Source organism: Columba livia, chromosome 7, assembly GCF_036013475.1.
Source record: "Columba livia isolate bColLiv1 breed racing homer chromosome 7, bColLiv1.pat.W.v2, whole genome shotgun sequence".
NCBI classification, from domain to species: domain Eukaryota; kingdom Metazoa; phylum Chordata; class Aves; order Columbiformes; family Columbidae; genus Columba; species Columba livia.
This window is the reverse complement of record NC_088608.1, coordinates 35,289,175-35,316,837: the sequence shown is the minus strand read 5'-3', so window position 1 is coordinate 35,316,837 and position 27,663 is coordinate 35,289,175. Positions and strand designations below refer to the sequence as shown.

General features: G+C 42.7%; 1 protein-coding gene across 25 annotated transcripts in view; it reads left to right on the top strand.

Moving 5' to 3' along the window:
* Positions 1–27,663, top strand: part of HDAC4 (histone deacetylase 4) — a 228,949-nt gene that overhangs the window by 126,359 nt on the left and 74,927 nt on the right. For 12 of the 25 annotated variants that reach the window (XM_065069248.1, XM_065069241.1, XM_065069249.1 and 9 more), the window contains 3 exons: positions 5,861–6,011; positions 10,289–10,409; positions 16,942–17,063. In XM_065069248.1, coding sequence (XP_064925320.1) covers positions 5,861–6,011; positions 10,289–10,409; positions 16,942–17,063 — 394 coding nt within the window. The remainder of the gene's footprint in view (positions 1–5,860; positions 6,012–10,288; positions 10,410–16,941; positions 17,064–27,663) is intronic. The other 13 variants (XM_065069252.1, XM_065069253.1, XM_065069247.1 and 10 more) reach the window with 3 other exon arrangements.

The window sequence follows — 27,663 nt, the reverse complement described above, 5'->3', positions numbered from 1 at the left end:
TCTTGCCCAGGAAGCTGTCAGCTGGGAAGGATCATTTCCCTGCGTAGCAAAGAGGTGTTGGCACGGGAGCTTCTGGCTCTCATATCCCGATATAACTGATTAATTCAGACTAGCCTCCAGTGCTCCAGGAGATATCTGAAACACACCACGACGGAGCCAAGAGAGCGAGTCCTGAAACTAGAGCCACAGCCTGAGACTTCAGTAAACAGGATGGGGAGAACATGAAACAGAGTCTGGCCAAAGGAATGGCCAGCTTTGAGATTGCTCTAAAATAACCCAATACAACAGTTATCCCAGAATTCTGTTGACGTCTGTGCTTTGCTTCCACCCCTAGCTAATGACTTTTCCAGGGGTGATTTGATGTGTACATGTTTTGGCAAGTTCTTTCGTGATCATCACTTGTGATTTTCCTTTATTTTCACATAATCTGAGCTCCGCTTCCTTGTAAATACCTGATTTAACCCACTAAAACTGTAGAATTTTACCAAAGACAGTGGCAGATATTTGCCTTAAAAACACTCTTTGCACCAGAACCCCAGCCTTGTTGTCTGCAAGATGAGAGGAGAATTACACAAAACTTCTGAAAGCATTTACTGTGTCATACCTTAATTTGACCTTTACCATTGTTCCCTTGTTCAGAGAGTGCTGAGAAGATCCGCTTTGCGTTGGTTTTGTGGGGTTTTTTTCAGTATTGTCTAGCACTACATTGTCACTTTTGAAGTTTGTACCTTTTAATCTGTTTCTTAACCCTTGTGCTGGAAGTAGGAATTGCCTGCAAACACGAAGAGCAGCACAAGTGCTCAGGCTGATGTCCCACCATGCTGGAGCACCTTCTGTAGATGATCTTGGGTGTAGATTGAGATACAAGTTAGGAGCTGGACCCTACATTAAGCTGCCTTGGATCCCAGGAAATGTTTATTGGAAATAAGTATGTCAGATATTGTTCACCCAGACTTGCATGTGTGATTATCTGCATGAGTAAGGGTGAGCTGTCTGGGTAGAGAGAGTTTTACGCTGCCTTCCACTAATTGCAGTGAGCTATTCAAAATATGTATGATAAAAACCTAGGAGCCATAGTCAAAGCTTCAAAACTTCTCCTGCTTTTCAGATTTTAATCAGTTTTACTGCAACATGTGAAGTAAATGGCTAAAGCACCTTTAAAGTGATGGTTGTAGGGGAAGGAAGCAGCAGAGGAGCGTGGGCAGAGAACAGTGCCTGGCTTCAGAGGAAGAATTAAGACGGTGTCTGCAAGGAAGAGCCTGTGTTCTTGCTACTCATTTAGCAAATTGAGAAGGGGTTGTGGAAGTCTTAATGCAACATGAGCCCATGAGGTATGTCCTCCTTCTCTCTGGTCAATGGGATCTTTGCTGTCAGCACCACGCGCTTCCCGGGAGGGCACCGGCTGCTGGGCTGAGCCTGCTGGAGGATTTCAGAGCGCTGCCTTTCTACTTCTGATGTATTACAGCAACTAAAGGAAACCATTTTAGCTTCACTTTGCTTAAAAAGAGCTCTGTTTGTGCAGTGGAAGTTGACAGTGCGCTCAATGATGGGGTGTCAGTCTCTGCTCCACATTGACCTGCTCAAGAGCTGAAGACAGTTGAGGAATGTGATGGCAAAATCCACTGTACCACCGAGTCCTTGTGGCTAGCTGACAGTTGATAAATACCTGGAAATGCTCTACATTCTCCTTATTGCATGTATTAATATTAATATATGCTAAAGGGCACCAGCAACACTTAACTACAGGTACAGTTGAACATTTGTGCAGTTTTCGTAAATAGTGGAAGCAGTGACATTAAACATATGCAAGAATCCCCATAGTTACAAATATTTCCAAATATTTATTTTGGCAAGAGCACCTAATTCAGATGTTCCTAGCTGCACTCCCTCATACAGTGTGCTTTGCTGTCGCACGGCATGCACCTCAAATTGATAGTTGAATTAGTCGGAATGCAAGGGATTTCCCTTGGCACATCCCTTTGTATTTCTCAAATATTTAAATTTCGTTACATTTGGGGGAAAAAATACACCGCTTCAGCTACTTGTAGTCAACACACGGGCATTGCAGAGTCAGCGTTGATTCATTTCCCAGCAAGGGAGAGATAATATATTATGTGGTACGTGAACACGGTCTCGCTCGATAATTAATAATCCTTATCAGAGCCGCCTAAGTGTCTCTTGGTATGCTGTGAATTGCCATTCAAGAGATGCTTATGAATTCCTAACTCCAGTATTTTCCAAAAGTGGGAGATTGCGTCCCACTCAAGTGCGACACTGAAACCTTTTGCTTTTAGACATCAGTAGGTTTTTGGTGGTGGTTGGTTGGTTTGTTCGTTTTCCTACGGAGATAGTCAAGGTCAAGGGTTTTACCTTGGCCAAAGTTGTTCAGTGTGTGGCATGGGAGGGGGTAAGACCACATTGCAGTTGACCACACATGCATCTAAATGCTCCTTACCTGTTAAAATTTGCCTCAATTGCTTCAACTGAAGCAGAAACTTAGATTTTCTGAAGTTTCAGTTTATTTTGTGCATGGGACAGCTGTTTTCCTGCTTCTCCTGATAGTCGATGGTGGATTCTCTTGCTGCTGATGGGTCTTTTTTTCACAAAGCGTCGGCAGAAAAAGCCATTTTAAAATAAGAAAATTAAATTGTAAACCCCCCAAAATATAAAATCAGGGCACAGCGTAGCATCGAGCAAGCTTTGAAGCTTGCGGTTTTCAAGCTAAGAAGGGCCTTTTGTTACTTATCTTCCCTCTGGCTCTAATACAACAAGGTGGGTACCAGTAGCAGCAAGGACGAGCAATGAAGCCTCACCTTGGCTCAGCACCCCAAATTCTTGAAACCTGGGTGTGCAGCGGGACAGCCTGAGCTGGGAAAGGCACCACTCGCCGCTGCCTTTTGCTGAGCCTGCGCTGTGTATTTTCTGCCTGTGCGGTTTGTTTTCAGCCTTAAGCATGGAGAAATATTCTTGCTGTAAGGAGACATCGCGATTCAGACAGAGCACTCAGATGGGTTTTCTTCAGTCATTGTCTGAGGCTACGGCAGATACCGACAAAGTAATTTATTATCGCTTTTCATGGGTGTGATTGGAGAGGTTGCTTCGTTATTTATTTTTATTTTTTCAACTTTGAAAAGATTTGAAAACTATATTAAGAGTAGGCTTTGTGGAAACCTGGGTCAAAATCAGCAGAAACAATACATCTCTAATGAAACTTCTATAAGCCATCCACATACAAATTGGTCTTTTCATTTACGTTTCACTACAGATGTCAATGAAAGCACAGTTCCTTCTAAAGCATCCTAATGTATGTAAACCATTGCGGGAAGCGTAGCATGCAAACTTAGGAGACTGCAGATGGAGAGAAAAGGCTCCTGATTTCATAAAAATAACAAAACCTGTTTTAACATATTGTGCATTAAATATTGTTCATTTGCATACTTTCTATGGCTAGGTTATAAAAGCCCACCATGTGGTGGACTTGTTGGAAGTCTGAAAAGATACTCTTTCTCCAAATGGAGATGTGTTAGTGGAAGCTGCTGCTTAATTATAAACCAAAAATAACTAGTTTTCTGTAGGGTTTTTTAATTTTATTTTATAGGTTTTTAGAGTCTGGATATTTTTTTTTTTGTTTACATAAAATTCAATAGGATTAGGAAGGGAAACATAGGTGCGATTACCGCAAATTCTACTAACTGGGGTTTGGTGTTTTACAACAATCTGCCTGCTTGGAACAGGCAGCAGCAGGGACTCCTCCATCGAGAATTTCCAGCAGATAGCCAGGCAGATTGTAAAGTACCTCTTAGATTATTTCTTTTGCATCTTTATATAGAATGGTATAATTTTATGTGTATCGTGTATAATATATCCATGGCTGAAGCATTGGATAGTCCAAACGTACAGTACCACAAACTAAAATAAGAGATTGCTGTCAAAAGCATAAATAGGAAAATGTGCAAAAGGAGAAGGAAAGACGGGTGTACATGGGGCGGGCGTCTTGCACACAGACACACTGCCAGGGTTTAGAGAAGGATGGAGTGAGACACATTCTGGGAAGGAGCAGGTTCCCTGTTTTCAGGAGCCCTGATCCCCTTCCACAGGCGGGATTTGTGACCCCGGAGCCGTGGGTGGTATCTGAGCACAGCCACCTATTAAGCCCAGTCTCAGAGAAGCCTCATCTATCACCAGGAGCGGTAACGGGGTTTGGAGGTTAACATTGCCAGCTTAAAAAAAATCAATCTGCTGGTTTATAAGCTGCCAACGTAAAGAGTGCGGCGTAAGGCGATGGGGGCGGCGGGGAGCCTGCGTGCTTCTGCCTTCAGGGGGTTTACAAGGGTAATCGGAGCAGCCCAAGTAGGTGGCTTCAGCACATATCTCACTGGAGAGGGTGCAGATGAAATTGGGAGGTGGTAAATCTTAGTTTGAGCATTTTTTTTTAAGACAAAGTGATTTTCAACAGAACTGAAGGGAGAAGCCCTGTGCCAGGACAAGCGCCTTTTTGCAAGCCTTATGGAGATGCACGCACATGTAGCCAAGCTGCCGAAACTTGTCGTTTGTCATCCGCGTTTCCGCAGCCCAGCTTGTTTCTGGCCAGCTGTCAAGACGTGAGGTGTTCTCTGAGCACCGGCAGGTACTGCCACAGGACATGGCAGATCGAACCCCCTCTGCAATCCCTGTGAGAATCACCCCTGGACCCAAAAAGGATGTTCTGGGCTGAGGAGACCCACCCCTAATATCCTAGGAGGTTGGTGTGTCCATGCACATCTTCCGAGTACCAGGATTTGGAGACCCAAGGCGGGACTTGCACAGTGGATGGGGGCAGGAGCCTTTGGTGCTTCAGGTCTTGAACATCCCATTTGATGGAAGCTTTGCAAATCCTGACCTTATTTAGGCAGCCTCTCAGTTCTTCCTGTGAACATGTGCAAGTTGAGAGGTCCAGTGTACATCCTTCTTTGAGAGATAATTGGAATTTTTTTTTATAATGCATCAATTCTTTTATAATTAGGCTCAGAAATGGGTGATGATCATGCCTACAGGAAAGCCAGTGCTTTTGCATTTAGCTTAAGGTGTGATATTTGCACAGCGTTTGATGAAGTTAAAAAGATATAGTTGTCCTAGTCCATGGGAACTCTACTATCTAGACAGAGCAAGAGAAGGACTTTTGGAGAAGCCAGAGTGCAAAGTCATATAATTAAAGTCTTATGCAAAAAAGCATAAGGGAACTGAAGGGAACTGAACTGGTCTTGCAAAACCCATGTTGATGATTGTGTATTTTACTGTGAGTGCCTGGCTTGATGAGCTCAGTGATATCCTTTCAGCACAGGATTTGTACAAGATAAACGTATGAGTATTCATAATTAAGGTGTCCTACTGGGGTTGTACTTAAAACAGACGATGGAGAGAAAATCAAGGTCCAGCTGGAAAAGCGGTTTGCACTGGCTTGGCACGGGATCTGGGCACCAGGCTCCGGCCGAGCGGCGGTGGCAGCAGATGGCTCGTGGAGCAGAAGTGGGGACCCAGCAGCACTGGTTCCTCCAAAGCGCTTGGGGAAGCTTGGGCGGGAGCTTTTTGTCTCTTTCTCAAATTAGATGCTTTCCGAACAGGATGCTTGCGCTTGTAAATAGACCGTGCCCTGAAGCCCGGAGCATATAGTGCCTGTGGTTTAGTGTAAATGCTGTCCTGAACTAGAAACGGGGCTACACAAAGTACCTGTGAGTCTAGGAGCCTCTAGGCAAGGATAATGCCACTTTTCCTTTTTTGATGAATTAAGCAATGTTTCTGTCACCTGATAGCAGCTTCTGGTTTAGCCCTGGGAAGTCTGACTGTGTTAATTTGCTCTTTTTCCCCCGTCCCTTCTCCGCAGCAGCAGCAGGAGATGCTGGCGATGAAGCACCAGCAGGAGCTGTTGGAGCACCAGAGGAAGCTGGAGCAGCACCGACAGGAGCAGGAGCTGGAGAAGCAGCACCGAGAGCAGAAACTGCAGCAGCTAAAAAACAAAGAGAAAGGAAAAGAGAGTGAGTAGCAAAAGCTCACTTGTTTCAGCGATGACAGGTAGAGCAGATGAATGGAAGCCCTAAAGCAGCTTTATAAAGCTGGAGAAACCTTCATGATCACCTCTCTCCAGAGCTCGGCTGCACAGGGAGCTTATTATGTAAACTGTTAGGAGGTATTGAGGGTAAGAGAGAAGTGTATTTCTATGCTTTATCTTCATTTTTGTCTGACTAAATGCCATTTTAGTGTTTTTCAAAAGGAAGCGTATCGCCTTTTTACTTGATTTAACATTTTTTGAAGTATTTTTGGCAGCGTTCCTAATGGAGGCAGAATATTAAGCCCATAAAATACACCAGATGCACGCTGCATTTCTTTCACTTTTCTTAATTTCACTCTTTTAAGATGTAGCCGAGTTCTCAGTTCTTAGCCTTAGAGTGTTTTCATTCAGAAAGAACTTCTTTCACAAGGTTACAGATTGTGGTTGGCTTTCCATGTGTCATTATGCACTTCACAAGATTCAGTAGAATGATTATGGCCTCACAATTTCCCTTATCAAAGACACTTTGGTTGCTTGTTCAGTTTTCTTTGGGAAGTGAATGAGAGGAAAAATACCTCTCCAATTTGTACCATCCACTCATTAGGTCTTCATTTCAAATGAAATAAAGAAGATTGTGATGGAAGAAGTGGGGAGAGCTGAAGGGTAGCAGGAGATGGGATGCTGTCTGAGGACCAGGAACAAGATAAAGCCCCAAGAAGAATTTTTCTAGCAGGAAAGGACTGCGGTCTAGGAGACTAATAAAATTCATCTGAACGTTGAATTCCCCACTCCCTGCATGTGCATCTTGCAGTGGCAGAGTTTAAGCTGCAGCCAAAATGAGGGAACTCACAGACCTACCCCAATATCTTGGCAAAGCCATTCATAGGAGGTCAAACATGGCTGTGTGTGTTTGGTTTGGGTTTTGTTCATTTTAAATGCTAGGAGAAAGACCGAAGGATCAGAATCTACTTAAAAGAAGCAGTTTAACATTCAGGAGTGAGCAAAGGTGATGGTAATACAGGTTTGCTACTCTGGTTCCTGTCTGGCTGCCACATGCGATGCATTTCCCTTGTCCTGTGGCTGCTTTGTGTTATTTTCTGAAGTAAAGGCAGTCGGTTTGGGCTGGATGGGAGCTAATAAGCACTTCCACTTCACCCTGCTGTTCTTGTCAACTGTTGATATTGTATCAGTGCTTTGCTGGGCCTCTCTGCAAAATTGGTATCTGGCTATTCTCATTAAAGTAATTTGCCAAGAAATAAAAATGCCTGAATCTCTGTAAAACGGCGAAAGCACCTTTTGGATAAAACACATAGGTGTAGAGGAAAGAACAGAATTTGGGGATGTTAAGTTGAAGATCCTGTTCCCATGGCTACAGTTTTATTTTTAAATTACTTTTTATTTGAGAGGTACTATGGTGTATAATCATTATAGCACCTCAGCTCTTAAGAATACTTAAGTTATTTTTCTCACATCAGAAGATTTTGCTAAGCGCAACACAGCTAAAATTGTCCTGATCTGAAAAATGAAGAGTGCATAATAGATGTAGAGTATAGTTCATTCTCCTTCCTCTATAACTGTAAGCCAAAAGTATATTGGTTTGTACCTTTTAGTAGGCAAATCACAAATTGGTTTAGATTAGTGTAATATCAGGTCCTTGTGTTCTCATCTCAGGAGCCTTAACTGTCCTTCATTAACTGGTATCTGCTGTCACAGAGCTTTTGATCGAAAGCATGACTTCCTGCAAAAGGCAGGAAAGTGAAGGTGTTTTTTGTGCAGGATAAGGAGCAGCAGTTGGTCATCCTGTCTTTCCACAGTTAGGACTGAACTTAGAACCTTTGCATTGGTGTTTCCAGACAATTCTGGGCAGGGACCATTCAATCCCTTGCTGCTCAGGCAGCCTGGGACCAAGGCTTGACTTGGACTTTCTCCAACAAGTTGGCCAGATTTGACCAGTCTACACTAGCATTAAGGGCTTCCTCCCGTTAACTTCCATTTGTTCTGCTCTCGTGCTCCTCCTTCCAACAGGAGCTTAGTGCTGCTGCTTCCCTCCCTTATCCTCTTCCCCATACCCCTGCTTTATCCTGTATTTTGATACTATTTGGTCCTGGGACAATACATGACTTGGTTTTGCTTTTGTGGTAGTAAACAAGCTCAGTGTTTGGCGGCTCTTCAGAGCCGTCCTCTCTGCGGTACTTCGCTCATCGTGGCTTGTTCCTGTTTGCAGTCTCTATCAGTTGATCTGCTCTTTGCTCCCTGCTCTTCTGAAGTGCTCAGGCCCTCTGAAACAAAGGGTTTCCCACTGCACCCAGCTGCTCCCCCAGCCAGGGCTGCTGCCTGAGCAGCTCTCTGCTTCCTCCTACTCTTCTTCTCCTACTCTTCTTCTCCTACTCTTCTTCTCCTACTCTTCTTCTCCTACTCTTCTTCTCCTACTCTTCTTCTCCTACTCTTCTTCTCCTACTCTTCTTCTCCTACTCTTCTTCTCCTACTCTTCTTCTCCTACTCTTCGATTCTTTGTCTTCATTGCTTATACCCCTTCTCTGAACCTGGCAAATAAACTCATATATTGCTTGTACCCCTACCTCATCTGCTGTCACACATGACTTGTCACTGACAAGTCATCCCTTTCTTCCTTTGGCACCCTCTTCAACATCTTTACTGGATATTGCACCATACTTCTGCCTGTAACAATGTGACTGGGTCCAAAATAACCCAATATAGTATAATAAAAGTAAGATTTTGTTTTTTTTTTTCTTTTGATCTTTCAACTCAAGGGTCAAGAGCTGAATAATGGTCGGAATGTCTTGCATGACAGCTTTCTCCATGGCTCTGGCGTTGCCCAGGGAAGGGGAAGCCTATACATTTTTATCTTGTTAAGCATATATGGGGCCTTTTAGCTTCTAATTAAGGAGGAAAATGTGCCAGGGCAGCTTTTATAAACCTCTAGGTTAACTCCAGGCCTTCTAAATAATGTTAGGTTTATCCAAAACTGAGAGAACACAGCCATGATAGATTATTTTAAAGGCATTAATAAAGATGAGACTACTTGGAGAGAGAAGGCGTTTAAGCATGAATTTGTCACCTGTTCTTGTCTAGCTGTGTGTCTTGCTACACTCATATGAATTTGTCTTGAGCTCCTCAGTTGAGCTTCCCGTGAGGGTACACACCAAACCTACGTTTGCAGAGCTAGTGAGAAAGGCAGGGCTCCTAAAAAGGGGATTTTCAAGCTTTTCAATGCTCCTTTGGTGATCAAACGATATTATGTCTTCAGGCAGTGCTTTATAGAAATATTGCAGTTTTCTTCTCTTGTGGAGATATAAAAAATTGTTTTCCTGGTCTGTCAAATGTCATTGTTGAGTAGGATCCAGGAGACAAAAGATCACTCTGTCGTATTTTAAGGTTTTATTCCCAGTAGAGCAGACAATTTTCCTGGCCTTTTCATTTTCTCGTAGCCTAGATATTTTCCTTTGGAATTCTTTGCTTTACACCGTGGTATAGATGAAGCATCATTTTCCATGTGTTCTGCTTGCCAAACTTTCTATGCGTTACTCCATCAGGAACTCTGCCTGCGAATCTGTTCTGTCAACCAAATGGTAATTTTAATCCATCATCGCAGTAAAACAGACTGGTCTCTATTGTGGAGGAAATAATGATTAGAAATTACATAGTTGACATTTTAACTCTACGCTACAAAATTACTGACTTTCTTCTTTAAATGTTAGATTTTCTATTTGAAGAAATAGATTACACACTTGTAAATGAATTGGAATATTATGTAGGTCTTATTGTACACAGATACTTTTGAACAAAGAGGTCCCTATTTACAAGAGTTTTCAAGACAAAATCTACATATGAGACATTTGTCTCATTCCTCTTCTGCTTGCAGATGTGACATTTAAAAACTTGAGTGTACACAAGACCCTTTTTCTTAAATACCTTTGATTAAAAGAAAGCTGGAATACCTAGTCCAAGTGCTTTATTCTAAATGTACTTTTATGCACGTGTAAAAATCCTCTTCAGAAATCTTTTATAGTGAAATGATAAATCTCTGATTAAATCTGTTTTTGAACATATGTTGTGATTATATGCAAAGCTAAAGACAAAAAAAAAGCTCCTTACTGAAGGCGCTTTGTTCTTTTCTCTTTGAAAGAAAAGTTCTTCTTTTGGACTGGAAATCAAAGATTTAATTTGGAATCTTTTTAGAAATTTAAATTAATTTAAGTATGTGAATTGATTAAATAACCTTTTTCTTTTTTGATATTTCAGGTGCGGTGGCAAGCACAGAAGTAAAGATGAAGTTACAAGAATTTGTCTTAAATAAGAAGAAGGCATTGGCACACCGGAATCTCAACCACTGTATATCCAGTGACCCTCGCTTCTGGTATGGGTAAGTGGTACTGGGCTTATCTTTATGATTCAGCCGGTGCCACCTTTTTTCACAGTTGCTGGAGATGTGGGGAATAAACCTCAGATGTTTACTGGATGAACCAGAACAGTGATAGAACCAGGGTTTGATTTTGCTGTACATTACCAAAATGTGGTTTTCAGTGTGAATCATTTTCATACCTTCTGTGATGGTCACAATATTTTTGTGAGTAGAGGTCTTTGCTGTTGTCTTTAATCCATGATTATTCAAACTACCATCAAGATCAACCCTAACAAGTTCTCAAGCTTTTCACCCAGGATTTTATTCCGCCAGGTGTTATAAAACTTGAACTTTAAGAACATGAGGAAATTACTTTTCATATTTAGTGAAGTACAACTCAGGATAGTTGAGCTACCATTGCATTTTTAAAGCTGTTAATGCTCATCTTAATCTCTCAAAGTTGGAAGTTTTGTTTACTCGTCTCTTCTCTGTAGACTGTGAGAAACATGAAGTGCATCCTCTCTCTACTTCTAATCACTATTGCCCCAACATTTGTATTTCAGCTGAAAAATTTCAACAGTTCCCTAGAAAACCCAAATGTCATGGGGAGTGAGACACAGGAACAAAGAGCAACTTTGATTAGTTCGAATGCACCAAATAGCAATTATAAACAATGATATTATAATCAAGGTCTAAGTATCAGTTCCAGAAATTCACTTCTTCATTGTATAAATGTAAATCAAAAGCTTTGAGATGATTTGAAGAATTTTCACTCCTATAACATTGTGAATATAGATTTTATATTTAAAAAAAACATACAATGTTTTGGATGTTGTCTTTAGTCACCATAAAATTAATGAAATTTTGAATGACAGAAAATTTTGCCATTAAATTTGTGTTCAAGTTAAGTATCTGGCAGTATTTTAAGTCTTAAGAAATGTATACAGGGACAATGAGGTCATAACCAGATGTTGTTTCCAAATTCAAGATATTAAGCTGAAATTCAGTTTGAAAGATATTCCAGCTATGAGCCAGTACAGAAATGGTGAAGGGTAGTTAGCAGAAAAATTCAAACATTATTCCACTGGGGTTAGATTGAGCAATTTTAATACATCTCAATCTAACCTGAGAGTTGAAAATTGTATAGTTATGGCATGGGTCGAAATAGTGAAATGTTGTTAGTTTTGTCAAGGATAATATTTGAGGTCCACTATGTCAGTATCAAGGATAGTAGAAGAAATAGGAGAAGCTGAAGTTCAGTCAAGACAACATAAATATCTTTTTTAGATAACTGGTTCTCCACTGTTCTTAACTGAGACTCACCAAGAAGTTGGGGTATTTTATTAAAAGCAGATGAAGACTCTCTGAGCCACTATGTTCTCCAGATTTTCCCAGTTGGTTAAAATGCCAGTTAATGCAAAAGTGCTAAAGTCAATTAGAATTAAGGACAGTAAAATAAGCGCTTTCTTCCAAAACCTTTGATTCTTTGGCCCTAGAGAAACCTGGCATAGAATTGCCATCACAGGTAGATTTAGAAAAGTGAAAAATAAATTTGAGGGTGGTCTGAATTCCTTATGTTTTGCACAGTTTTCAGTTAATTGCTTTTTCACTGAGAATCCAGCATTCAGAGAGGAGTTGGAGAGCAGTTTCAGTGCGTTTCCTGCTTTGTGTGTTTCCTGCTTCTCAGCTAAAGCTGAGAACTTTCTGAGCACAAAGAGATTGTTAAGGTTTATTATGGCATATGTTGATAAAAACAACCCTTTCCTGCAATGCTCCAGGGATGCCAAGAGGTAGAGAAAAGATGTTGCACAAGGGGCCATCTTTTTTCTTATGGATTTCACAGGCCCTCGTCTTCCCTGGTCTGGACAATCAGGTAGTGAAATGGACTGTGAACTGGATGAAGGAAAGAAGCCAGAGAGTCGTGGTCAATGGGGCAGAGTCTAGTTGGAGGCCTGTATCTAGTGAAGTGCCTCAGGGGTCAGTACTGGGGCCAATATTATTCAATATATTCATTAACGATTTGTACGAGGGAGTAGAGTGTACTATCAGCAAGTTTGCTGATGACACTAAGCTGGGAGGGGTGGCTGACACACCAGAAGGCTGTGCTGCCATCCAGAGACCTGGACAGGCTGGAGAGTTGGGCGGGGAATAACCTAATGAAATTTAACAAGGGAAAGTGTAGAGTCCTGCATCTGGGCAGGAACAACCCCAGGTTCCAGTATAGGTTGGGAAATGACCTATTAGAGAGCAGTGTAGGGGAAAGGGACCTTTGGGTCCTGGTGGACAGCAGGATGACCATGAGCCAGCACTGTGCCCTTGTGACCAGGAAGGCCAATGGCATCCTGGGGTGTATTACAAGGGGGGTGGTTAGTAGATCGAGGGAGGTTCTCCTGCCTCTCTACTCTGCCCTGGTGAGACCCCATCTAGAATATTGTGTCCAGTTCTGGGCCCCTCAGTTCCAGAAGGACAGGGAACTGCTGGAGAGAGTCCAATGTAGGGCAACAAAGATGATTAAGGGAGTGGAGCATCTCCCTTATGAAGAAATGCTGACGGAGCTGGGGGTCTGGAGCTTGGAGGAGACTGAGGGGTGACCTTATTAATGTATATAAATATATAAAGGGTGAATGTCATGAGGATGGAGCCAGGCTCTTCTTGGTGACAACCAACAATAGGACAAGGGGTAATGGATTCAAACTGGAACACAAGAGGTTCCACTTAAATATGAGAAGAAACTTCTCAGTGAGGGTGCCAGAGCCTGGACCAGGCTGCCCAGGGAGGTTGTGGAGTCTCCTTCTCTGCAGACATTCAAACCCGCCTGGACACCTTCCTGTGTAACCACATCTGGGTGTTCCTGCTCCGGCGGGGGGATTGCACTGGATGATCTTTAGAGGTCCCTTCCAATCCCTGACATTCTGTGATTCCCTCCATCTGTTTCGTGGTGGGGAGAGGATCAGTGTTCTGGCTTCTAACGCAAGATGTGAAGAGGGACGGAAGAGCCTCCGAGGCCTCGCAGATCTTTCTGAGGGTCTGTCTCGGAGTGAAGCTGCCGGCAGGAGCTCGCTCTGCTCCGTTTTGAGGAGGGCAGATGGCACCAGGGCTGCGTCACTCTGGCGTCTTGTCTTGCGGTAGAGGATTTTTAAATTCACCCGTCAGTTGCTAAGGCAGAAGTTGAAGAGATTTTGCTCCTGTTCTTTTTTTTTTTTTTTTTTTTTTTTTTAAGAGAAAACCTTTAAATTAATTTCATATTAGTATCTATTTATATGGCATCTCATAGGTTACCAATTCAGTTATAGAGATATTTAGGTATGCACATACTTCTAATGTGATTCAGTTGGGTAGTGTTTGGATTTAACACACGGAAACGAGGCTTGCAGAAGATAGACTAGATGCTCCTACTGCGAGCAGGCAAGCCAATTAAGTGGTAACAGATGCTGAAATAGTCTTTTAAATGACACGCCTGCTTTTAAGTACTTCCTTTGGTCTTATTAAGGTTTGTGAATTCCTTTTTTAATTTATTTTTTTTTTTTTTGTAAAAGCATTTATTGGAAAAAAGAACAGATCTCCTAAGAGTATTGAACAGTATAGCAGTTCTATGGTAGTGGCTCCGACGTGAAATATACTCCACTGACATATGAAATAGCTGTTGTTGCCCTGGGCCTTTGGGCCAGGCTTTGGTTGTCCACTGAGATGTCCATATGCTTTTACCTTCAGTATCTTGTGTCTGTTTGAGCTTCATTCAACACTGTTGGTTGCTGGTGCAATACAGAGTGTTTATAGTCAGTGAATATTTTCTAATTGATCACTGATGTTAAAGGGCATTGCCACAAGTGCAGATCAGCCCTTGAGATGAAAAGGGACCAGTTTTGGAGGCTTTGAAGAATATAGTCGTAGTTCCAAGGATCTGCTAAAAGGAAGAAAGGAACTTGGTAATACTCAGTAATATTTCTTAGGGGCTTTCACAGAGGCCTTGCTTAGTCTTTAGCTCTATGGTATTCAAGCCACTTTGTAAACTCTGTTTAATATATACAGCTCCGGTCTACATGTAATTGTTTAAAATAGCTTTGTGGACTATAATTTTCAGATTACATTGATAGACAACAACAGAAGAGGTTCTTTTGAATTTCACTGTCAGACTGTCCCTCCCGTGGATTCTGAACCTGCTGGACAACCATGCTCCCAGGAGGTTTTGCTCTTGAAGATGCTTAAGTAAGAGTGGCTTAGCAGGAACACAGACAGAGCACCTAGGGCTTAGCTAACAGGGCTATTATTTCCCTAGGAAGTTGTCACAAATGCACTTGGGAAGTAGCCACTCAATACAGTAGCAATCATGAAAGGGAGCTTGAGTATTTGCCTGGTGAGGAGGTAGAGAGATATAATTATATATTATTCCAATGTACATAGATGTCTGCAGTCTATGTACACAAAACATTCTAGCACAGATACGTATGTTTGAATACATATCCGGTTTGTGCTGTGTGAATATGTTTGAAGTATCGTGCGTGCTTTGCTGCGCGCATGGGTTTTCGAAGGACCTTAGAGCTCAAAGAACAGGGGATGTGTTATGCGAACGTGTGTGCTTCCAGGAATGCCTGCTAACTTGATTTAGTATACAATTTCATTTCTTTGAAGACCTCTGAAATTCTTGAATGGGCATGCGGACTAGTGCATTTTGCCCGAAGCAGCGTAGGGTGTCGGATCCCGGTCCTCGAGCAATATAATGTATTCCTGTTTGCAGAGTTAAATATCTGTCATTCAGCAACCCCGAAGCACATCTAAACAGGCCCTTTGAGTTCCTGCGCGTTCCCTGACAAAGTGATGAAAATAGCTTCAATGTACATGATTGTGCAGTTTAGGTCATGGTTTAAAAAAAAAGCCTATTGCCTCTATAGGCAAGAGCAAAAAAAGTCATTGTATGACGTGGTGGGTTTGAGGGCTCTTGACTTGCAGGGTCCTGGCTGTGAAACATCTCTCTGTGCTGCCTTCCCATGGTGCGAGCAGATGCCGGCAGAGAAAGCGGCTTCTGTTTTCGGGAGGGCTTCAAATATTTTTCAGTTTGGTTCTGTTTTGATTTCAGGTGATGATTAAACTTTGCGTGCATGTGGGCATTTATTGGTGCGAATGTAAAAGAGTACACGGTGTGCGAGAATGCTAATGAAAAATACAACTGCGTAAGAACCTGAAAAATCATTCTGCCTGTTGTGTGCAGAGAAGTTTGGAATATAAAGGGGGGAGGATCAGGAAACCACAGTGAATCATACTGCTTGATAAGAGCTGTGGGTATAGAAAATTTTGATGTTCAAATAAACTTTTCAGAGGTTTTTTGTAGCAAAATCATGTAGAAAATTTGATGCATTTTTCTGATGTTTCATTAGCCTCTTATTTTTTGAATGATGTATCTTGCAGTGGAATTGATGTTGTGTATCTCGCCAAACAGCCTACTTCTGATTTGAGCTTTCAAAATGTACTGCTCAAGGAATTGGATGAATTGGTGTAATTTTCAACTGGGAATGGCTCATTTTGGTTCCTTTAAGAACCTTTTGTAGGAGAATATTTTTTAACCAAAGTCTCCAAGAATGCCTAGTTATTAGGCAATGTAAAATTTCAAATCTTCACTTCTTTTGACAAAGTGTTCAATTTCTGTTGTCCCATAGAAGTAATCCAGAGTTTGAATTATGTTCATTTAAACTGAAAAGGTAAGATTGTTTGTTAGCCTCACGGCTGTCACCTGAATGGCTAAATCAGTCATTCTGTTGATGTAGCTGCTCTGCAAATGTGCAGAGTCTGGAACCTTCCCCAAGTCTGTTCTCGTCGGGGTTGGGAGAGCTCCTGAGAAACAGCGAAGCTGGGCACAAGTCATTAAGTAGGAAAGATGCAGCCAGCAAACTGGTAGGAGGCTTAGAAAACTCATTCATTATTTAATATCCTTAGCAAACAGACTGTAATTTACTTCCAGCAGCCTGCTCAAACAAAGCTATAAATTATCGGCTTCGAGAAGTTAATTTGGAAAGGTGTTGAGGACTTTGGCCGTATCTCTGCTCTATAGTTGGGTCAGGAGGCAGCGAAGCAAAAGGCAGAAGACCACCTGCGCAGCATGGCTGCTGTTAGTCAGTTTAAATGTGTGGCACCTAACGTGCTCATCCTTCAGTTTTATTTCATCCTTAGACTCTGTCTGCTATGTCTGGGTTATATTCAGTGGAGGGAAATTGTTCATTTGTGCTACGGCTGTGGGGAGTAATGACACCCGTGCTTAGCTTCAGGGATATGACTTACCCAATCCAGCCCACGTACGTGCTTAAAATTATACTTATGGTTAAATAACTTAATGAGTTGAGCCATGCTCAATAGGCAATTCTTATACTGAAAGTTAAGTGTATGTTTAGTTTAGATTTCAGTGTCTTTTTTGCATGAGTGCCTAGAAGGAGAAAGCCAGTACCAAGACCTTTTCCATTGCACTGTTCCCCACTAAGGTAACAAACGAGGTGAAGCTGCACTCGTTCCCTTTGTGTGTCACTAGTGTAAAGCTTCTCCCTTCTCTTTCTTTCCCTCTGTGCAGGAAGACACAGCACAGCTCTCTGGACCAGAGCTCCCCTCCCCAAAGTGGCGTATCCGGCACCTACAATCACCCTGTACTGGGGATGTACGATTCCAAAGATGACTTCCCGCTCAGAAAAACAGGTGATGCTCACGTTCATTTTCTTTGTTACCAAAACGCTGTATTTCACGAGGTGATTTATATAACAAGCATCCACTCCATCCTGCTCTCCGTTCATCTGTACACGCAGTGTTCAAGGGAGGCTGGAGTTGCTTAGGGTGTGTGGACTTGCAAAGCTGCAGGCAGGAGACAGAGTTGTGTGTCAAAGTTTGTGAGATGTTTTCACAAAGTCAAAGCTAATACAGAGATCTGGGTGTCTGAAGTCAAAGTATGTTTTGCTGAGTGAGAAAAGTACCAAGAAAAGTTCATTTCTTCTGGGATTTGCATTTTATATACAAGTTTATACTTAAACAAATATGTTTCTGCCAGTCAAAGCGTTGGGACTTCCTGCAAGGGTTTTGCTTCACACCTAGACAGTTATTTCTCAGTTAGGTTTTTCCCTGCATGGTGGCTAAGCAGGTCAGTTATTTCTCAAGTATATATTATGTAAACCAGGTTGTTTGGGTTGGCTGTGGTCCTCAGCTCCATATCACATGCCTAAGCCAACACAGCCTCAGCTTCTAACCTGGCCAGCTCCTGATCCTCAGCTGCTTCATTCAGGGAGCAGCTGAACCTCAATGACCATGTCCCGATTTGGGGATCAATGCTGCTCGCGTGGATGGTACAGACAGTGCTGCGTGTTGGAAGTTGCTTTAGAATAGGAAAAAACTTCTCTAAAAAGATGGATTGGATGTAAGAGGGAAGCCAGAAGTGTGATTGAACTTCAGACCTTCTGCAGGTGCTGCCGAGCTAGTTTTTAGGTATGCTTTGTGGATGTTCAGATGTGGAGGGTTGAGCATTGGTACTCAAAAAGTGTGACATCCCTGTGATAAGGTGTTCTGACCAAATCTCCCTGTGGGTTTACTACCGTCTTTGCTTAGATGAGCTGCCCTAAAACAGTTCACAAGAGCTGGCAGCCCGTCCTTTTCCTTCTGGGAGGGATGTAAGTGTTCTCATGGCAGTTCTTCTCCTGATAGAAGTAGAGCAGGCCTTGGGTACAGTGAATGGTTTAACGAAGTTCTCATTACCTTTGTAAACTTATTGGGTTTTTTCTCCTTTTACCATCCGATGAGAGAAAAGTACACCTCCACACTCTGTTGCTGTGTGCTTCGTGCCTCCCAGTTCTGTTCACCGAAAGATAGTTTTGGGAACTTCTCTTTGTGGACCATAGCACCTGGGCGGATCTGCGGATGGATTCCTGTCTGCTGAGTCTGTCTTCCCCCTCCCCAGGCACGGTGGGCTGGCTGGAAAGTGCTGAACGCTTCAGCTGCATAAGAAATCAAATTTCAGGATATGGGTTTTTTCCTGGGTGCACCCTGTACCTTTGGTTGGTATAGTTTTAACTACTTCCTTTCTGGAGGACTCCTAAAGCAGAGCTTAGAAAACTGGATTTGCTGAAGGGTGGGGCACCCTCTAATCTTCTGTCTCTAGATAATGAAAGACGGAATAGCCCATTAGGTGTGGCAGATGCTGCTGCACTGTCACTGTCCCGGGACAGCTGAGGTGATGCTGTCCGGGCTTCAGGACTTGGTCTTTCATAGAAAAGGTGAGCGATGGTGGAGGGCTGCCCTCAAAGCAGATTTCCTTCAGCTTTAAAGCTGGCAAAATGCAAAGATGTGCTTGGTGTAGATGCCTGCATGGGAGAAGAAATGCAGGCTGGGCTGCTAGCAGCCTTTGCTGCAGTTTGCTTCTCCACTGCCGAAGACTTTCAGGCTTGTCTGGGCAATGGCAGCGTTTCCAAGTCCCTTGGCATCGTACCTGTCACTCAGGGCCGGTGTGCAGTGTGATTCCAGGAGATTTTTAGCTCTTTCCTATACCTTGTGAAACCAGGTGATCCATTTCTGCTGTGTTAGCACCGCCACAGCGTAAATGGGCTTTGACATGCTCCAAAACCTCCCTTGCTCATCACTTCAGAGGACCCTACTTGTCAGATTGAGTTTGAGCATCGGTTGCCCTTCTTGCTCCCCGTGTTACAGAAGGGGGTTTCTGCAGGAGAAGGAAAGCGTCTGCACATCTCGCCCCTTGGCTGCTTCCCACACCGAGCTCTCAATAAGACTCTGGCTGAACAAAAGCCCTGTCAGACAGGGCAAATTAAGGATGATAAATGTATCTAATCACATTATTAAAAATGGAAGCACCCAAAATCGTTGTTTTAAAACAGGAAGATGTTGAGCTGATTTTGTTTTTCCAGAACGCTGATGCTTGTTCTTGTTGGGCACCAGAGTTAATCTTTTGGGAACTGGTCTGTGATACATACGAGTTCACTTGCCAGGTTCAGGAAAGACTTTTTTTGCCGTTGTTTTGTTTTCCTTTCAATGCAAAGGCACGTCAGGCTCTGGCATAGCGATATCCTGCAGAAATCCCATTGCCAAGAATGTTAAGTTGCTTGGAGAAGAAAGGCTTCTGAACAGTCTGGTGTAAACAAAAGACAGGGAAGGTTGGAGCCCATCCTAAATAAAGTTCTTTATTACGAGTGAGCTTTTCAGATTTTTGGCACCAGGCGAAACCCTGGCTTTGTGTTTGTAATTTAAAACCACCATATTGTGTAGTCCAGTTTTATTAAATTTGATTAAACATTTGCAGTTTAAATAACAGAGTCCCTCACAATATAGTTCTGATTACCAGGGCTGGAATGTGACCAACATCATCATCAGGGGCAGGGTGACTTAGGGCACCTCAGGAATGTAGTTTGAACGATCCTTTTTTTCTAGGGTGCATTTTAAGAGCTCACAGCTTGTCCTGCGTGTGGAGAAATTTTTAGGAAGAATAAATATGTCATTGGACTTGATTTTAAAAATGCTGCCTTTCTTTACTCTTACTTAAAGCATCGTGCTGTGGTAACAGGTTCTCCCTCTGCACACACTTGGAGATAACTTGCTAGTCAAAAACTCGAGTGTGAATGTTATGAGAGAGACGTGGTGAACCGGCCACTCTCGCTTTGGTTAGAAGGAGACGTGTGTGTGAATAATGTTTGCAGAGTGCATGTAAATGTTCAGCATGGGAAGCAGTCCGCGTTTGCAACGCGCTCCTAATGCATCCTGTCCCCTGAAATCCTACCCGGTCTGATTTGTTATACTGAGTTATGTTCCAGTTTCTTGGCTGCTTGGTTTCTGCATGAAGTTGTTTTCCTGTCAGGCTGCGGGTTGGTGCAGTTACTAAATGCTTGAATCATGTTTTTACACTGGCTGGGGGATGTGTTTCACTTGGTTCCTTCTATCTAAACACGTTGGGGTTCTCCATTTTTTTAGCTGAATTGAGAACAATTCGGTTGGTGCTGCTCATGCTTTTGCTTTTAAATACCTGTAGTAACACAAAAAAAATTATTTCCCCTTTTTTATAGTTTCCTATATTATAAATATTTTTCCTTTAGTGTACACATTTTCTTGACAGCTGTTGAGAGAGGAAAATATAAGTGACTTTCTCTGCCCCTTAGATCAAGATCAGTGTCTTCCAAATTTAATGAAGCTTCATTATGTTCTGTACTGGGACCCTCTAAGAAAATCTCTGGAGAACCATTTCAGAGTGATTTTAGAGGCCAGGTTGGGGCAGCTTTTTGTAGCCTGTTTTGATAACCCCAGGAGTTGTTTGTCAACAGCTTTCTTGGAGCTGCTGAAGTTATTTTTAACATAACTCTTGAGTTTTGCCTTTCTAAGGAATATGATGTCCTCATTTTCTCCCCAGGAAAACGGTTGTTCGTGGTGGTCTCTGCTTTGTGGAATTGGAGCAGTGGGTGTATTAAAACAGGCACGTAATTAGAAAGCTGGCACAACCACCATCATTGAGATTTGTAAAAAGAGAATTTTTTTAACTTTTTAACACGTTTTTCCTCTTGCTTATGTAGGGGTTTTTATGGGGGTTTGGGGTTCTTTTTACATCCTGTGCAGGGCTGGACCATGTTCTGCCAGACAGTAGCTTTCCCACTTGCTCCTGCATAATAGGTAGAGTAAAGATTCCTCATGTTCATTGGGACTTGACAGCTAATCAGGATTTCCAATGAAAGCCACAGCATTTCAATTACTTGTCATTAAAATCAGGAGGTTCTGCCAAACTCGGCACCTGCTAAACTCGCCCGGCCAACACACATTCAGCTCGCTGGGATGCATGAACTGGAAGAATTTCCCTGTATCTATGTTTAAACCTGACCCCAAAGCGAGAAAAAAACAGCTTGTTTCTTTTGAAATACTCGTAAGAGGTGTTCTCCGAAGTCGTAAGTGTAAGAATGGCTGCGTCTGTAGGACCTGTGTGGGATGTGAAGCAGGCTTGGATCTCCTCGTGGTCTTACTCCTGTTCTTGAATAAAACAAACCTTTCCCCAGACGGCTGCTCTCCTTTGACCCTCCTTGTGCCCACGCAGAAGGATCTGTGCCTTTTCTGCTGCTTAGTTCTTCTGCCCTGGGCTGGCTGCTGGTCTTTAAACCTTTCTCCTCACAGAGGAGGGATTTTTGACAAAGCCGATGTTACAAAAAACACACCGTTGTTTCATTCTGTCCCTTTTTTCGCTTGTGCTTCTCGACCCTCTGGCATTTCCCAAACCGCTGTGGCTTGTTGCGCACAAGAAGGCCTCCTGCATCCATCAAGAGTGTCTTTGGCTCAATTCCTGGGGCTCCTTGGTGAATTCTCACTAAGGCTCTGGGTCCTGCCTTTTCCTTTCCCTCCATTATCACAGTCAGCTGCACTGAGGAGGTGAAGATGAGAAGGACGTTGATGGGCATGAAGATTTTAAGGAGACGAAGGATTCCTGTGGTCCCAAATATGTTTTCGCTGCAGAGCTGTGGGATAGCATCTCAGGGTGTGAGTTTCCACTATTTCCAAAGCTAGACTGAGCTGAGTGCCAGACTGGGAGCTTACAAAGACATCTTTGGCAAGTATCTGTCTCTGAATTTCCTGCCTAGATAGTAAATGAGTGTGTGCGTGCGTGTGGTATGTACTTGGGGAGAAATGACAAGCAGAAGGTGTCACAGACCCCTCTTTCAGCTCCTTTTCTCTGGGGACCAGGGAAGAACAAGTATCCTACCCGAAAACCTCCCATCCCAGCAATATCTCTTGCCTTCTACACAAGTCATAACAGAAGGAGAACTGGTTATAGGTCAAGTAATGTGTCTTAAGGCTTGTGGTAATGGAAGAAAAAAAAGCCGTCCTCAACATTCACAGCCCACACAGCTAAGAACTGGCAGGAGAGGTCCAAGGAGAAGGTTTTTGCTCAGCATCATTAGTCCATGGCTTTTGCACCTCTTTGCTGCAGTGACTTCCCTCAAGAAGTAAAGGAATGCAAGGAAGAGGAGATGTCTCCTCGTACCTGCCCGTATGGGGTACAAACAGGCACAGTCCAGCCCATCTGCCACTTGAAGGCCTGCTCTGACCAGTGGTTTTCCTGGATTTTGCCACCATTTTGGGACATGCTGCAGAAGGAATTTGACAAATACGTCACTCATGCTAATAGTCCTGGCAACCATTTGAGCTTCCAGCCCACCAGCCTCCTAAAACAAACAGAAAAGGTTGATGTCGTTCTTCTGGCTGAATAAAGCATGAGCAGATTTGGAGTGATGACTTCTAAGCCCCAGCTTGCACTTAAATGGGTGACAGCGAGATATACCGAGGCTGCAGTAGCCATCTCCTGTTTGCTAATACTCTTCTTTTTACACGCAAAAGAGAGGAGCCCGAGGGAAGGAAGCATCCAGCATCCCATGATTTTGTTGGTTTCCTTGCTATGTTGCAGAAGCACAGGTTGTTGCTTGACTATTATTTGCAGCTAAGCAGGCGAAATTGTTCAGAACTTGCTGTGTTTAAAATAAAGAAAAGGAAAAATGAAAGGATTTGTCAATAATTAAAATGCTGCATTTGTCAAGAAAGGGATAATACCTCTTGGAGCTGGCTCTGATTATTGGAATGTTTGTAAGTGGTTTGTTTTGTGACAAAGGTTGTTTAGAGGAAAATAGAGTAGGCTGAAACCCCAGTGTAATGTGGGAGTATAATCTAGAGAAAATCTTTGAGCTTTGTACGACACGGAGTGTCACTCAAGTTCGAGAGCATCTTTGCTCTCCCACCCACGTTGTCCTTCCAGCTGACGTGGTTGGAGGTCCGGCTTCCCCGCGCGGCTGCTGAGATGGGCCGCTGCCCCCACCGAGAAATCCTGATTGTTATAAGTACCCTTTCGTGCTCCGAGGGGAGAACGTCAGTCTCTCTAATCCAAAAATAACTTGTTAAAGATAAAAATTACTTTATTACTGTGGTGTTGTGGAATAGCTCTTCAGAGCAGCCCGTTGAAATTTCAGAGAGCAGCAACAAACCAAAGTGAAGATGGAGGACTAGCAAATGCTTGCTTTAGTTCCTCCATTTCTTCTGACAACCAGGTCTAAATGCACACTAGGGGATTCTTTGCTCCCTCGTTTTTCTTTGGCACAAGCAGTGGCTGTGAACACAGCCGGCATTTGTGAGCCGTGGTCTGTGAATGCTCCTCTCTGGTGCTGAGGAAGCAAAAAGAGGGTGCACCCCCTTTCCTTGCTCAGAGCTCTGATAAAGCTCATACACTTCTGGCATGAGAGTGGGGATCCATGGGGGAAAAGCTGGCACTTCCCATCAAAGTGCTTCTCGAGAAGTGCTGTCAATGGTACATCGAAGGGGGAACCTCTTCCAGTAGAAGACTAAATGAAGTCTTCTGGTTTAGTGCCACCTTTGGGGAGCAGGGGCCTACCCCTCAATTGTTCAGCGAACCCACCCTTCGCCTTCTTTGTCCTCTCAGCTCTGTTTCACAGAGACTGACAGGAGTGTGCACAGTTTCACATGTGTGTATATATATTGATCTATATATGTCTCTATATATACATGCCCAGGTTTGTTCTGGCCAGAACTGAGACACTTAGCATTTGGGCCATTGCATCTAGCAGAAACTAGCATCAAGTCTGAGCTAGGAGAGCATGACAAGCGTGTGCCTGTCCTCTGCGGGACAGCCACGAGCACCACTTGAACATCATCCAGGGTAGTAACTTGAAGTGATTTCTCCAAACTGAAATGCAACAGCTGAGCTCTAAGGAAACAGTGCATCACTTGAGCTGTGTCCTGCTGCCTTCTCAGTGCACTGTTTCCCTTCTTCCAGCTCTCAACGGTTTGCAGCTGTGTGTGACAGCGTGAGGTTGATTTATTTGGTTTATTTACTCTTATACAGTTCCTTGGAAGAGCATCCAGGACAGGAGGAGGCTGGAGGGAATGATGGTCGCCTCTTCCCCTAGGAGCAGCCCAAAGACAGGCAAGGGGACAGGAGATGCTTGTGGGACAGGGCAAGGAGGAGGGGAAAAAGGGCAAACTGCCCCAGGCTGGCAGGGCAGGGCATAGACTCGGTCATCACAGCCATGGCAGGAAGGTTTCTAGGTACAGAAACAAGTGCTTGGTTGGTCCATGAGACTCTGACAAAGGATGGAAGGGACACCACCATGCGTGTTCCGACCCACATTGGCCTTTTGTGTATTAACAAGTTATATTTCAGTAGAAATCAGTGCAGTTCTTGAGTTTAAAATGTCTGTAGGGTTTTTTGGGGAAAAGCTCGTTCTAATGTAAGGAGATTGTCACCAAAAGTTGTGGCCGCTGTGGGTGACTCACTAGTTTCCCTGATTTTGTAGCTGCTCCTTGCCCTGGGATTCAGGCAGCTGGTACTGCAGCTTTTTAGTTGCTGTATGGAAATTACATGTTTTTTCCTACCTTCTGCAGAGCTCAGTGCTCTTTTAAGCACTTCATTGGAGAAACTTGTTTGTAGGACCTCATTTTCTCTTTTCTATTCCTTATCCCCTTCCGCATGTCTCTTATCTTTCAGATAATACTTTGAACTGTGCAAAGCTGCTGTCTTTATTTAGGCTTTGGAAAGGGAAAGACGGAGACGAGATGCGGCATTTCCACGTGTTTGTTTTTCTAGTCCAGCTTTGGCTTTTCACAGCGGAAACCTTTGTGGTGCTCCGTCACGCTGTGATTTTGTGTGTTTTTTTAGTCAGGCAAGCAAATGATAGTGAAGCTGTAAAAAGTGTCGATACTGTGTGCCCACTTTAATGGGTGCTAAAGCCCTCTTTCTACTGCTGAGATGCTGTGACTACTAAACTTCAGCATGAAAAGCACCAAATATTGGCCTTTACTAAGTTTTCATTTTAAGGATATGGTCTTCCATAAATAGCCCTTCTACAGAGCTCTTACACAGTGCTCATGCCAACACAGTTAGGAGAAAAGGAAGAAAATCCAGAAGATATCTTTATCTGTCCCTTTCTAGTCATGTACACATGTTCGTAGACATATTATTTCAGGTGATGCCATCCAACATGGTACCAAGATGTTAAAAACCATTTCGTTTATGCAGAAGAGCAGGATGTTCTGCTTTTATTCTTGTTTTGCTTTCTAGTTTGGGAATTTTCTGCTGCCACTTTTGCCCTGTGGTACCTGTCTCAACTAGTTATGTTTTTGGGCCGCTGTTCTTCTTCTCCTCCCCTATGCTGATGCCTACAATATTGAAAATCAAGAACTTCGACTTGCTTAGGCTTCAGAGGGATAAATGTGAAACAATTTTCAGTCTTTCTGTTTGACCGTAGGGGAACTTTGCCATGTCCATCTTCACCAGGTCCTCCTGACTACATAGGTCACAAACTAGAAGCCGCAGTGTGGGGACTAAATGCTCAATTGCAGAACTTGAAGTATCTCCAGCTTAAGCAAAATATAATTTATTAAAATTTTGAGTTGTGCAAAAGGCTGTTTTCAGACAGCTCTCTCTCCCTCTCCCATGTGTCCTCGTGGGGTGACCTGGACATCAGAAGAGAGACAAGGTAGTTGTGTTGGCCTTTGCCTGCTGGGTGAGGCCTTAGTATGTAGCTTAAAAATAATAAAAAAGGAATAAGAGCCTTTTTTTTCAGTCCCCAGACTTTAAAATTAAAATGTGCCTGGATTGGGATTGGGGTTTTCATGGTACATTGTTTGCGCTTTTTTTCGTGAATGTGGATGGGTAATGGGAACGGGGCAAACTCTGCCCAGGACTTTGTGTTTTTTGACTTGCATAGACTTAATGTCAGATTAGTTCAGCAGCTTAGTGAATGCAATTCTAGGAAGAAAACAATGAGAATGACATAAATGTTGAAGAATTGGATTACATGGGTCCTGCTGTAATAAATGACGTACAAGAGGGGTAACTTGGGTTTGAGCCTGTGAAAACTAGGGAAGCTTTTGGCTTACGTTCTAGTTATTAATTTACTTGGAGGAAAACAAAATATTCTTTGTATAAATCCTTATTATAGGCCAAATAAAGTATGTCACAGCATAAGAAATCCCACTGGCTTTGTGGAAGCTGACTCACACTTGGGCAGGAGCTCCATTTGTTTGCTAAACAAGAATCAAACTGATTTGTCGATAGCTTCACAGCATTTGTTTAAAATACTTCACCTTAAGATGTAGAAGACCAGTAAGTTTTGTAATTTAGTCTTTAGTTCTCTTGGGTTTATGCTCTCTTCAGTTTAACAATGTTTTTTTCTTATATAGTAGTTTTAAAACCATCTGGATAAGCTTTAATTATTGTTTTGAGTTTTGGAAATGCTTCTGTTGACAGCTACATCTTTTATTATAAAATATGCTATATGTAATTTTTTTTGAATTTGAGACTGTTCTGTGTTGCCTGTGCTGAATGTTAATTCACCTACTTTGGTCTATATAGCACCTAATTAAATGCATGTAGGTATTATGCTCTCAAGAAGATTTGGGATTATATCTAGGGGATAAATAGAACAAAATCAGAGTGAACTAAAGAAATGTAGTTCTTTAAACAGACTTTTGGTGTTTCAAACCTTGATCCTCCAGCCAAGGAAGTGAAGGAGAAATATACAGAATAGTTTTACCTAAGAATAGTTGCATCTGAGAAATTGTAATATGCTGCTTTCACCATAACTTATTCTCGAGGTGTTTTCTCTTTTAAGGCTGTAATTTTCTATGTTCTTTCCCTTCCCGTTACATGGAAGGATGTTTTTATTGTGGCTTTACATATGAGATGTATCTCATAGTGTTGGGTAATCTGTAACCCCAGATCTTTTGTTTCCCTGCTTATTTTTAAGGTGTTTCTAACCAATTTGTTCGCTGTATTTGAAAACCATGCAATTACTTGTCTGCTCCCAGCAGAAAACATACTTCAGATGAACACCATGCAGGGTATAAATTGCGCATGAATAAAATTTGCACTGAAGTACAGTTTTTATTGTCATGTTTTTCTTAGTCAGAAGACAGATCCTTTCAACAGCTGTGGCATAGACTTATATTTTATTTGCCGGTTGGCAGTGCAAATGTATCTAAAATGGATGTATCGGCATCTAGCTGTGACATGTTCCCATTTGTTCTTTAAAGTCTTGACTGGAGCATCTAGACAGTTACTAATACTCAATATCTGGAACAAATTTAAGCTGTGAATCAAAGAATGTGGGATGAGGTACCGAATGTTCACATACCCAGAGACTACTTTTAAAATAGTTAAGTCAACTTCTGTTTTGAAGAGAACTTTATAAAGTAGCTGGTTGGAGCTGCTTGTATTTTAACTAGTCCACTCTTCTAATACTGCCCTGCGAGCAAATGACAGATT